This window comes from Callionymus lyra, chromosome 16, assembly GCF_982586985.1.
Source record: "Callionymus lyra chromosome 16, fCalLyr1.hap1.1, whole genome shotgun sequence".
Lineage (NCBI taxonomy): Eukaryota > Metazoa > Chordata > Actinopteri > Syngnathiformes > Callionymidae > Callionymus > Callionymus lyra.
This window is the reverse complement of record NC_141833.1, coordinates 18,604,254-18,617,080: the sequence shown is the minus strand read 5'-3', so window position 1 is coordinate 18,617,080 and position 12,827 is coordinate 18,604,254. Positions and strand designations below refer to the sequence as shown.

The following is a 12,827-nucleotide window of genomic DNA, read 5'->3' as shown; positions in this document are numbered from 1 at the left end:
CAGAGTTTAGTGTCAACAACATAAATTTAATAACTTAAACTTAATAAAGTTATTAACAAGAAATAAAGAAGGAAATACTTCATTGATATGCGTTTCCTTAGTAGTAGCAAATATTTTAGTCACCGAGAATCAAAAACTAGGCTGACTGTGTTTAAGTTAGACTCTTATTTCCTGTTAAAGATCAATAAGTATAAACCTACAGGCCGGCAATTTGGACTATCTTTGGGATTTCGGTTTTGAAATAAGACAGCCACGGTTTTGAAACTACTAGTATCAATACTAAAATGTTGTATTTGAATATGATACTCAAGTATTAATTCCACCCAAACTTGTTTTGCCGTCTCTCTGACCTTGTTATAATAGTTGCACAACTGTATTTTGTAATAAATATTTAACATGTGGTTCTTGTTACGTGTTGTAACAGAGGTTATTTTTTTGCATTTTTCTTGTTAATTACATTTTTTCTTTTGAATTATCAAACCTTGTGGTTTTGAAAATTCTATCAAATATTCTCCTGACTATCGTTACCAAGTAGACATTTTTGAGTATCCTGACAACCCTACTACGAACTATACTTTGTACCTGAAGTTATGACCACAAAGTCCTCTGCTTGGAAGCAAAGAACACAAACTTGATCTGAACCCACAAAGGACGTCGCCCCAAACATGACGCGCATGTCAAACTCATCCGACTAGAACTCACCACTATGGCATCCTTCACGTTTTTCCGAATATCTTGGATTTTCTGTTTCTTTTCTCTGCGTCGGGAAAAGAGAAAAGAGGTTACAAAACTACAGCAAAACAAACAAGATTTATCATAAAGGGTGGTTTTGGGGACGTCTAACGCAAGAGTACGTACAATAGCGTCTTAAAGAATGCGCCAGATATCAGCGAAATTGCAAAACTCTAACTCGCAATCAGGATTTTTGTTCTTTTTTTTATCATCAGACAAAGTTAGGATCTAGAACAGAGCGGTTGAAAAAAAAAATCTGGCCTCTTCAGGCACAGTTTTCTCTAATAAATAATAGCGTACAAAGAGGATATTCATACAGTTGCAGGACTTTGACATGTACTGGGCCTGTTTAAAATAGACCAGTGGTAAGATCAATGCCATGCAAGGCCTTGCAGCAAAACAAATCATCAATAGGCCTGTGTCGATCACAACCTTTCACCCTCTCACATGAAAAGAACGACAGAGTGTATTTGGCGTCTGTCGGACACAGAGATCCTCACATATGTATGATAAGTAAAAAAGAGGAAAAAAAAAAGAAGCAGAGGAGGAGGAAGAGGAGGAAGAGGAGGAGGGGGAGATATTAGCTGCTTTGCATGGGATACTGGGCCCAACAGGCGCTGCAGTGCCAAAAGAAAACACATTCATATGCTACATTTCTGGCTCGTTCGCGAGCTTGGAAAAAAAAAAAAAAACATCTTGAATTTATACATCATTTCCGTTCAAGTGTGTTCGATCGAGTGGATCCGACTCACTCTGCGTTGAAGCCGTTGACGTGTAGGATCCTCATCTGCTTCACAATGGTGCTTTTTCCGGACTCTCCCGCACCTTCGAACACAAAAATAAAAATAAAGAAGAAGAAGAAAAATGTCACCGATGTGTTTCTCGGGGCATTAACATAGCATCGAGCTAACAGTCGGGAGCTTCCATCAATATCCACCCCCATGACATATTATTGCAAAAAAAAAAAAAAAAAAGCTGCTGTCAAACGGCTCTACGTGTTTCGCTCGGAAGCTAACGCTTCTCCTTCGGCGGCAGAGGCGGAAAAACAACAATCCTTACCCAGCAATAAGAGCCTGTGTGTGGCTTTGTACGCCTGTCTCTCCTTCTGCAGCTGCTTTTCTATCTTTTTATTCGCCTCTCGTTGTGCCTTTTCGTCGATGCGTTGATCTTCAGTCTTGCTGTTGCCCAAACAACCCATCTTCCGTCGCCCTAACCCTTCCTTCTGGAATCGTTCAAATATATATATATATATATATATTTATATATATATATTAAAAAAATAAAAAAAAATAAAAAAAAAAAAACACCTGTGATGATGCCGTGGTTTTGTCCCCCCCTTTCCCCTGAAGAAAAAACAAGAATGAGTCGGCTGTATATATATATATATATATATATATATATATAAAAAATAAAAATGTAAAATCGTCGGAGGGAGGAAGAAAACGTTCCCCCGTTACAATTCCGCTTTAGCCGCAGCAGCAGCAGCCGTCATCCGAGCGAGTTCACACGCCGACCGGTTAAACAAGGAAATAAAAAAAAAAGGGAGGCAGAAAAAAAATATATAAATAAATAAGAGCCGAGAGAGAGCGAGCGTTTTTTTCGATTTCTGGGAATACAGTCAACTGTTCCTATCGCTGCTCCAGCCCCTTCTCTCTCTGAATTTTTCTCTCGGTATTTTCTGTCTCTTTAACTCAGCACTGCCTCTCGCTGTGGCACCAGGAAGTAGCCGTTAGCCAAGTAGCCGTTAGCAACGTAGCCGTTAGCAAAGTAGCCGTTAGCACGTAGCAGCCGCTGGTGCTCCTTTAGCATTTTTTTTTTTTTTTTTTTTTTTAAAACGCCGAAACCGGCGGAGATCGAAAAAAAAGGGGGGGTCCGCGGCGGGTTCCGTCGGTGCTGCTGGGTCTAGCTATGAAAGTGTTCCGAGAGAGAGAGGGGGGTGGAAGAGGGGCTGGACACCCGGACGCCTCTGTTGCTGGTTTCTTCAGAGGGGCTGGGTCTCCCTGTCAGCGAGGTGGCCCTGACCCAACCTGGCAACCCACTTACGGTGGAAAATTGTTGTTTTTTATTTTTTTAGATTTTTTTTTTACCTGCGTGTGAGTGTTTCTAAATGTTCAGAACTGACTTATTTTATATGTATTGTAATAAATAAAAAAAGTTTTGACAATAAATTAGCCAAGTCCCGGGGGCAGCAGCAGGAGTTAAGAAACCCATCATCCCCCTTTTTCCAACGTCCTAAACAAGTCTAAACAAACCCCCCCAAAAAAACAAAATAAACTATTGTTGGGTAACAAATAAATTCTAGGCCAGGGGTCAGCAACTTTCACTATCACTTGTTACCATGTTATAAAGTTGATCACTTCTCATTTAAACTGTTATTAAACAGCCGAAGGAGACCTCCTGAGGGATCAATAAAGTTTTACCTTACCTTACCTTAAAAACCTCACTTTAATGTTGAATAACTGACTTATTTTATATGTATTGTAATTTAAAAAAAAGTTAGTTTTGACAATAAATTAGCCAAGTCCCGGGGGCAGCAGCAGGAGTTAAGAAACCCATCATCCCCCTTTTTCCAATGTCCTTCCACAATAAACAAGTCTAAACAAACCCCCAAAAAAACAAAATAAACGATTGTTGGGTAACAAATAAATTCTAGGCCAGTGTTCCCTGACTTTTCTGCAACATCACATAGACTTGTTACCATGTTATAAAGTTGATCACTTCTCATTTAAACTGTTATTAAACAGCCAAAAACCTCACTTTAATGTTGAATAACTGACTTATTTGTATGTATTGTAATAAAATAAAATAAAGTTAGTTTTGACGATAAATTAGCCAAGTCCCGGGGGCAGCAGCAGGAGTTAAGAAACCCATCATCCCCCTTTTTCCAATGTCCTTCCACAATAAACAAGTCTAAACAAACCCCCAAAAAAACAAAATAAACGATTTTTGGGTAACAAATAAATTCTAGGCCAGTGTTCCCTGACTTTTCTGCAACATCACATAGACTTGTTACCATGTTATAAAGTTGATCACTTCTCATTTAAACTGTTATTAAACAGCCAAAAACCTCTCTTTAATGTTGAATAACTGACTTATTTGTATGTATTGTAATAAAATAAAATAAAGTTAGTTTTGACGATAAATTAGCCAAGTCCCGGGGGCAGCAGCAGGAGTTAAGAAACCCATTATCCCCCTTTTTTCCAATGTCCTTCCACAATAAACAAGTCTAAACAAACCCCCAAAAAAACAAAATAAACGATTGTTGGGTAACAAATAAATTCTAGGCCAGGGTTCCCTGACTTTTCTGCAACATCAAATAGACTTGTTACCGTGTTATAAAGTTGATCACTTCTCATTTAAACTGTTATTAAACAGCCAAAAACCTCACTTTAATGTTGAATAACTGACTGATTTGTATGTATTGTAATAAAATAAAATAAAGTTAGTTTTGACGATAAATTAGCCAAGTCCCGGGGGCAGCAGCAGGAGTTAAGAAACCCATTATCCCCCTTTTTCCAATGTCCTTCCACAATAAACAAGTATAAACAAACCAAAAAAAGCAAACAAATAAACGATTGTTTGGTAATAAATAAATTCTAGGCCAGGGGTCACCGACTTTTCTGCAACATCACGATACCACAAGGGCAAAGTGTGATCAGTTAACTTCTGTAATAACTTAAACTAACTGAAAATATACCTTATCAGAATCAGAATACTTTAATTTAAACACAACCATGGAAAGAGTATAAGATTGTTCAAGAAACAGTATTAACACAAAAAAAGAATCCAGAGAAAAATAGAACCAACCGCCAAGGCAGCCATCTTGAATTACAAACAAAAACAAATCAAAAGTCTGCCTTGAAGCTGTTTTTGTACCACTTATTCCTAAATCTATCCCAGCTTCTTCGGGCGAGAGGCGGGGGACACCCTGGACAGGACGCCAGTCTGTCGCAGGACGAACAAAGACACACAACCATTCAAACACACAGTCGTACCTACGGACAATTTCCCCCAAGTTCCCAATCAACCTCTGTATGTTTTTGGATTGTGGGAGGAAACCGGAGTGCCCGGAGTAAACTCTAATACTCTAATGGCATTATTGATAATTTGATAATTAACAATGAGGCAACAGGCAAGGAACCACAAACAAATTAATATGTTATTGTATTGTATGTTTTTGAAATAATCAAATACTGTTTTAAATTGCATTTAATCTGGTTTAAATTATCATTTTTAACATTTGTTTTCTTCAAAAAAGGTATAGCAAGTGTTCGTTTTGGTTTCTAGATTAACCAAATGCTTAAAAATGAAACTTGAGATTTGTAGTTTGTATAATGTCAATTTATTTTTGTAAGAATTTACCTTCTAGAGTTGGTATCGTACAAAGTAACTTACATGTAAGGAATTCATTAATTATAGGAAACACTAAACACACCTCAGATGCACGTCATAATTATTCTCTAAATTAACACTGTCGTCCTCCGGACTGGCAGATGTGTTTATTAATATCCGGCTTATTACCTGTGCCAATGAGATACTAAATGTCGTATTGATCCATCGTTTATTACGCTAACCAGAGGTCGCAGAGGCAGAAATTGGCCCGGATTATCCTGGTTTCATGACAACCATCTCGAACTAAACCAACATCTTTTAAAAACAGCATCATAGTTAACATTTGAAACTTTTAATTATTTGTTTTGATATTTTTTTGGTTAGCATTAGCTTCGAGTTGGAGAGGAGAAGTTTTATTGTTTTAATTTGAACCTTGGAACACAGCAACTGTCACAGTATCAGGGTTATATTCCGACCTCTTAACTATCTTTTACATCACATGCTGTCATTTAACAACACATGAAATAGTCACTCGAGCGTCCTTTAGGTTGACCTACATATTGTTCTTAGAATTACACACATAAACCACAAAGAGGAAGCAGAAATGCTTGAATTTTTGACTTTTATGTATATTTGTTTGCGCAATAACACAAACTTAAACCTCCTATAGTTTGATTTATCTTGAATTGTTGCAGGAGACACGTTTGATTTGTTTAAGAAATGCAAAAAAAAAAAAAAGGGTGTCATTGTTGTGGCAGCTGCCTGACATTTCTGTTGCTTCCTCTTCACTCGAGCAGAACGAGATGTGGGTTTGTTCAGGTTACAGTCTGATCGCACTTGTGCACGCGCTGCATGTTTTCAAAGATCGCAGAAGGAGGTTCGACGAAGGAACCGTCGGCTCCACTCCGAGTCTCTTACTACTGCCTTGCTCGAGAATAACTTTGTCTGCTTATTTCTTGGAGTTCCAGCAGGAAGTTTGGAATGACATCGAGTGAGACTAGTTTAGATTTACTGACGACACAGTTTTATGGACTTGTTACCATGTTATAAAAGTTGACCACTTCTCATTTAAACTGTTATTAAACAGCCAAAAACCTCACTTTAATGTTGAATAACTACAGATAATTAACATGTAACCTCTGACCTCTATCTTGAATTACTTGTAGCACATTATTAACAAACCTTTACCCATAACATCTTAAATAAAGCAGCATGATTTGTGTTTAACACTTATTATAGTGTAATAACAATCTCATTTATACATTAACATGCGTAAAAAGATGAGTTTTGTCCCAAAATACAGCTTAATTAGACACCAAATATGCATGTCAACTTAGTTGTTGTGTCAAGCTGCATTTGTAGTTCAAAACAACTCTTTTATGCTAGTTAAACACTAGGGTTAGCGTAAGCTAAAGCCAATTTAGAAGTTACAGAAACACATAATAGTGAATTCAAAGCTACAGAATCATTCAGATCCTCCCTCAGCCTCACCTGTGTGTATTTGAAACGTTTAAACTATTTTTTTTATTAACTCTGAGGATCGAAGAAACTCTTAGCTGATGCTAAACGCTAAAGCTGTTCTGTAGCCTAGAGGTTAGAGCCGGTACTGCAGCCACTGAGAAGACCGTCCGTGATGATATTGTTTTTTTTAAAGAAGTATATTTGTGTGACAACATGTTGTCAACCCTGCAAACGAACATCGTTTTGTTTATAAAACGAAACCACACACGCTAGTTCTTGTTAACCTTGCGACGACAGACAGGAACCTGTCTCACCGCCTCTGAGAGCAAGGTCAATACTAGCAGCTGACCCGCAGCGTCCTCTGGTGTACGATGACAAAACTACATTTGACTTTTTACTATTTACTCTATTTTATATATTAATATATATACATTTATACATTTCTTTATTAAAATTTACATTTTCTGCCATAATAATTCAAACTTCAATTTATTGATATCATTTTTTCTTCTATTTCCATTATTAAAATATATAAATTAGTATTGCAGGTTGGCAGCTAGGATTTTATATATATATATATTTATAAATAACTAGTAATATCAATATTTGTATATATATTTTAAAATAACAAAACATCATGACCTATATATATATACTTCTAAGATAATAATGTAATTTTTTCTTATAGAATATATTTTAGTTGTACATTTACAGAATATTTATTCATCATTAAATTATATTAAAAATATATAAATAAGTGTTACGGGTTGGCAGCTAGCATTATATACACACACAAATATATATATATACACACACATACATACATACATACATATTAATACATATAAAACATAGTATCAATATTTGTAAATATAATAAAATAACAAAATATCATGACTTATATATATATACTTCAACATAACAATCATATAAATATGCTCATGTATTTATTTTAACAGAAAATAATGTAAAAAATATATATATATATATATATTTGTTGACATTATATATATATATTTATATATATAAATAATAATATTAACATTTTTTATATATATTTAACATAAAATAGTATCAATTTAATATATATTTAGCACAGTATTAAGAGCATTATTTAAAATGATATTGTGTAAAAATAAATTAATATTAAAGGTACTAATTCTGAACATGGCTAAATTGTTAATGTTTGTGTAAAAATGTCAATAAAAATGTAAATAATTACATCTACACCGTTATTGAAACAGTTCAATGGAGCCACTGGTCACATGAAGAGCCGTCACTCGTGTGTTTGTTATGCTCCAGACTTCTGACAAAGTTCAGCAGAAGTCAATGATAAAACCCTGGCATGAGAATCAAAGTCCACTGGGAGGAAGGCCCCGACACACGTCTGTCAATCACTGATGTGTTTTCACGACAATGAGTGACTCGAGCTACTCATTGTCGCGCCGACGCTTCTCGTGAGCGACGACCAGCTCCAGATATGAAACATCTGCTCGCAGAAGTTAGATCCGATCAAAGGCCCCGCGGAGACTCTGATCCAGAGACCAAAACAATGAAGCCACTTCCGCTCCAAAGATATAAAAGGAACTTCCAGTTCCCCTCGTGAACTGAGGAGACCTTTGTGGTCCCAGTCCTCAGAGGGGCAGCCTGGAGGAGCTGCAGGAAAGTCTTCTTTGTGAGGTCCAGTTTCTTCTAATGATGCGGCCCTTACTGCCGACTGCCCGGTCGCTCTTAACATACATTTTAACAAGTATTTTTAATTTTTTTATACTATTTCTTGAGTTCTGCTTCAGGATCAATCTTCATTTTCTCACCTTTTATGTCTTATTATGTTTAAAATGATGCTTTTGAAACCTAATAATAAAGAGAAATTAATGTATTTTTTAGTTTCTCTGTGTGTAGTAAATAAATATTCAGTCATTTCTGTTGAAGGAAATGATCATCAAATGCAGTACTATATCATATTATTACAATATTATATCAAATATCGAACATAAAACCCAGTTAAATAATACATTTCTAAATAAATAGGGATTAGCTGAGATTTATTAGAAATAAAATATACATAAGATTAAATAATATATGAAATATTAAAAGTTAAACACTAATCGTTAGTGATATATTCTTAAAATATACAAATAAAATGAACGTAAAACTTAATTATATATGAAATATTTAATGTTTAACACCAACTAAATGTTACTTTTCTAATTATCTATGAGTTATGCTCATAAAATATAAATAAAAGCAACATAAAACGTAATATTATAAGAAATATTGACTGTTTAACATCAACTTAATCTTACATTTCTACATCATTTGTGATTTATGTTGAGACTCTATAAATAAAATGCTGATAAAAAGTAATAAAATAACAATTAAGTCATGTTTTACACAATAAATAATGAAATAATTATTGATTTATTCTGATAATATCTTCAATATCTATAAATGAAAGCAGCTTATTTTCATTTCATTTTCATCATGGTTCAATTCATATCCTTGTAAATGTTTATTTTCATCATCATCATCATCATGATCTTCATCTTCATCTTCATCATCATCCTCATGATCTTCATCTTCATCTTCATCATCATCCTCATCCTCATCATCATGATCTTCATCATCTTCATCTTCATTATCATCTTCATCTCCATCTTCTTGATCTTCTTCATCATCATCATCATGATCTTCTTCTTCTTCATCATCATCATCATCATCTTCTTCATCTTCATCTTCATGATCTTCATTATCATCTTCATCATCATTATCATTATCATCTTCATGATCTTCATCATCCTCATTATCTTCATTATCATCTTCATCATCATCATCATCATCATCATGATCTTCTTGATCTTCATCATCATCATCATCATCATCATCTTCATGATCTTCATCATGATCTTCATCATCATCGTCATGATCTTCATCATCATCATCATGATCTTCATCATGATCTTCATCATGATCGTCATCAAGATCTTCATCATCATCATCATCTTCATTATCATGATCTTCTTCATCATCATCATCATAATCTTCAACATGATCTTCATCATCTTCATCTTCATCACCATCATCTTCACCATCATACAAAACCATTTCGGCCTCTATATTGTCCACCACGGACTCCACCCGCCACACCTGTCCAGGTTGCTCTTCCTTCTCCTCGGATGCTTCCCATGTCTTCCACCCTCACAGACACCTGATAAACACCCTGCCATCTCAGCCCCTCCCCCCCTCACACTGATGGACACCAGACACCTGAGAGGTGTTGCTAACAAGTGGATCCACAGCAGAGATCCACCTCGTGTCTGCAGTCCAGCACCGCCAGGTCCTTCCTCTTCTACCAACACTTCAGCTCACTTGTTTGTCCCTTTAATAACTGCAATTAAAAATCATGATATATCCAAAAATACTCATCTTTTCTCTTGATAAAACGACATTTATTTGTATGTGTTGATTTTTACTTCAGTGTAATCCAACGTATATTTGACCAAAGATCTACGACGTCTGGATAATTAAAGTCAAACTTAAATCTGTGAGACAACAAAGAGTCAATAAAGTTGTTTTTTTCGAAAACACGCTTTCACTTCTGGTGTTTGTGGACATAAAAGGGGCCGAAAATAGGTTTGGTGTTTTGGTTAAACAAGCGTTCCACGGGGCCAACCTTAAAAAAAAAAAAAAAAACCTGCTGCGAGTCCCTACAGCTAACGTGACCCAGATTAGCCAGAATACCTTGAAATGTAACACTATTTGAACGTGTCCACTTTCAGAGCAACACTAACCACCTCCTCCTCCGGCGTGCAACAGGAGTCAGGAGGCCCCGGCCCGGTGTAAGGTCCCGGAGGGGGAACCAGAGGAAAAAAAAAAACCCTGAAAGTGGCTCGAGCTACGGGACGGATAACGCCTGAAATAATGATGATGCTAGCGAGCTAAAGAACGCCGCGCCGCTCGTAATCACAGGTCACAACAGCTGGAAGACACTGTCCGTGTAATTACCTTCAGAAACACTTCAGAGCATTTTGTACTTACAACCTGAACATATTCAACGAAGAAAAAACACGTTTCAGTCGATTCAAGTTGAACATACATCAGACAAACAGCTAGTTAGCATTTAATTTAACAAGTGTTTTGGCAACGATTTGTATCACGATAAAGGGGAAACTATACAATATCCTGTGATACTGTAGTAACGAGTATATATGTGTAGTATTGTCGAGTACTTAACTCTTGTGTTGCTCTTTAAAAGCTTTAAAAGAGTCACTGTATCCTCTTGTCCTCAGTCGTAACTGCTTTATTTGTTTTCAAACCAAAATATGTCCAAACATCAGCTTTATAAGATGCTAGAGTCACTGTATCCTCTCGTCCTCAGTCGTAACTGCTTTATTTGTTTTCAAACCAAAATATGTCCAAACATCAGCTTTATAAGATGCTAGAGTCACTGTATCCTCTCGTCCTCAGTCGTAACTGCTTTCATTTGTTTTTAAACCGAAATATGTCCAAACATCAGCTTTATAAGATGCTGGAGTCACTGTATCCTCTCGTCCTCAGTCGTAACTGCTTTCATTTGTTTTTAAACCGAAATATGTCCAAACATCAGCTTTATAAGATGCTGGAGTCGACTGTATCCTCTCATCCTCAGTCATCTTGAGGGATTTCATAGATGCGGTGGACATAATGACCGATGTGTATATAAAGACCACAAAGGAAAACAGAAGGCAGGTGGTCATAATGTTAAAGCCGAGCAATGTGCAGGACAGATAAGATAAGAGAATACGTTCTTCACTAAACATGTTTATCGTTACAGTTACACTGTTTTTTACATTGAAAAAAATGATTCGTTGAATATTGCTGTTTAATAAATATTACACATTTTGTGTCGTTCATTTATAGATGCTTCAGTACATCAGATAAATATATATCTTTATCTAATACAATGTTAGTTTTCCACGACACAAGGACACTTCGTATAAATACATATGACTAATACGCAAAATGACCTATGAATTCAGTTCAAAATCTAAAAAAGATAATGTTAAAAAAAAAAGATTTGAAACAACACTATTTATAACCTTTTTGGCAATTTTGATTTGAGTTTCAACATATTTTCAATTTTTCATCTCTCCTATTCTGGGGTTCTTATGCTAGTGGAATGTCAAAACGGCGGCTCAGTTAGGCACAATTATAGCATCGTCTAGTGTGGACATAACACATAACCAATCCATAAAACTACAGTTATCTGTGTGAAAACAAATATTTATTAAACATTCCAGTCGTACTGACCTTCAAAAAATGTTTTTAAAAGTCAAAAGTTTGTCGTTCATTTATAGATGCCGCTAAAAATACTTGCGTACTTCATGAAATGTCTATTAATATCTAATAAAAAGTTAGTTTTCTGCAACACAAAGCCACTCCTTGAAGTCCCAACTTCTGCTGGAGGGGTCTAATGATAGTGTAAAGTCAAAATGGTGGACCAGATAGGCAGAATTGTAGCTTTATCAATGGTAAAAAAAAAAAGCCAAAGAGTTCAACAAACTATCACAGACTCATCACCAGTGACCAGGACTAACAAGTGTAAAAACTAACCACACGAAAAAGGAAGTCACAAGAGTTCAACTGTCAAATTACTTTCGCGCCCCAAATGTATCTTCGGTCCTGTGACCGTGGTCACATCTTTATCGTGTCATAAGGGGAATCCCCGGCTAGCAAGGGTAGCTAGCTGCTAACAACCGCAAAATAGAAAAAGGCCGACAACTTCCCGAGAGCGAAAAACACTTGATGGATCGACACCGATCTTAAGCCGTCGATCAGACAACAACAACATGTCACCATATGATGACATCATTACAAGGCGCCGCTATTAATGTCCATTCATCGCGGTTAGTTTTTTGTTTCGTCAAAGATGGTGGATAAAAGATTATTTTTTTGTTAGATGTTTTTCACTTTGACTAAACCCACAACCTTTTTGATCAAAACAGATCCAGAATCAACAAAACGATTCGTCTAGTTAGCCGAAGCTAACATACTTCATAGATTTCATTTTTTTTCTTTCATTAGCATGATGTGCTTTATGCTAGTTAGCAAAACAGCTAACGCTAGCTTCAATGGTCCTGTAATGTTTATGTTGTTTTTCTTAAATCGACGATAAGATCTAGGATTGGATGGTATCTGTGATAAGGCGTTAAAGATTCAATTAAAATCCTTCACAATGTGTCTTCTTGACTTCCTGGCTCAGGCTAAACGAATCCTTTGTGTTTCGTTTTATGTCTTCCCCGACGCACATGCGGGTCTCTGTA

The 12,827-nt window shown here is 36.0% G+C and overlaps 1 protein-coding gene across 2 annotated transcripts in view; it reads right to left on the bottom strand.

Moving 5' to 3' along the window:
- Positions 1–12,827, bottom strand: part of gnal2 (guanine nucleotide binding protein (G protein), alpha activating activity polypeptide, olfactory type 2) — a 51,698-nt gene that overhangs the window by 35,167 nt on the left and 3,704 nt on the right. Inside the window, exons 1-3 of one of the 2 annotated variants that reach the window (XM_087810898.1) lie at positions 1,792–2,889; positions 1,485–1,557; positions 703–757 (exon numbers count right to left, since the gene is read on the bottom strand). In XM_087810898.1, coding sequence (XP_087667024.1) covers positions 703–757; positions 1,485–1,557; positions 1,792–1,930 — 267 coding nt within the window. In that variant the 5' untranslated portion in view covers positions 1,931–2,889. Of the gene's footprint in view, positions 1–702; positions 758–1,484; positions 1,558–1,791; positions 2,890–12,827 lie in introns of those variants that run through there. The other variant, XM_087810897.1, reaches the window with a different exon arrangement.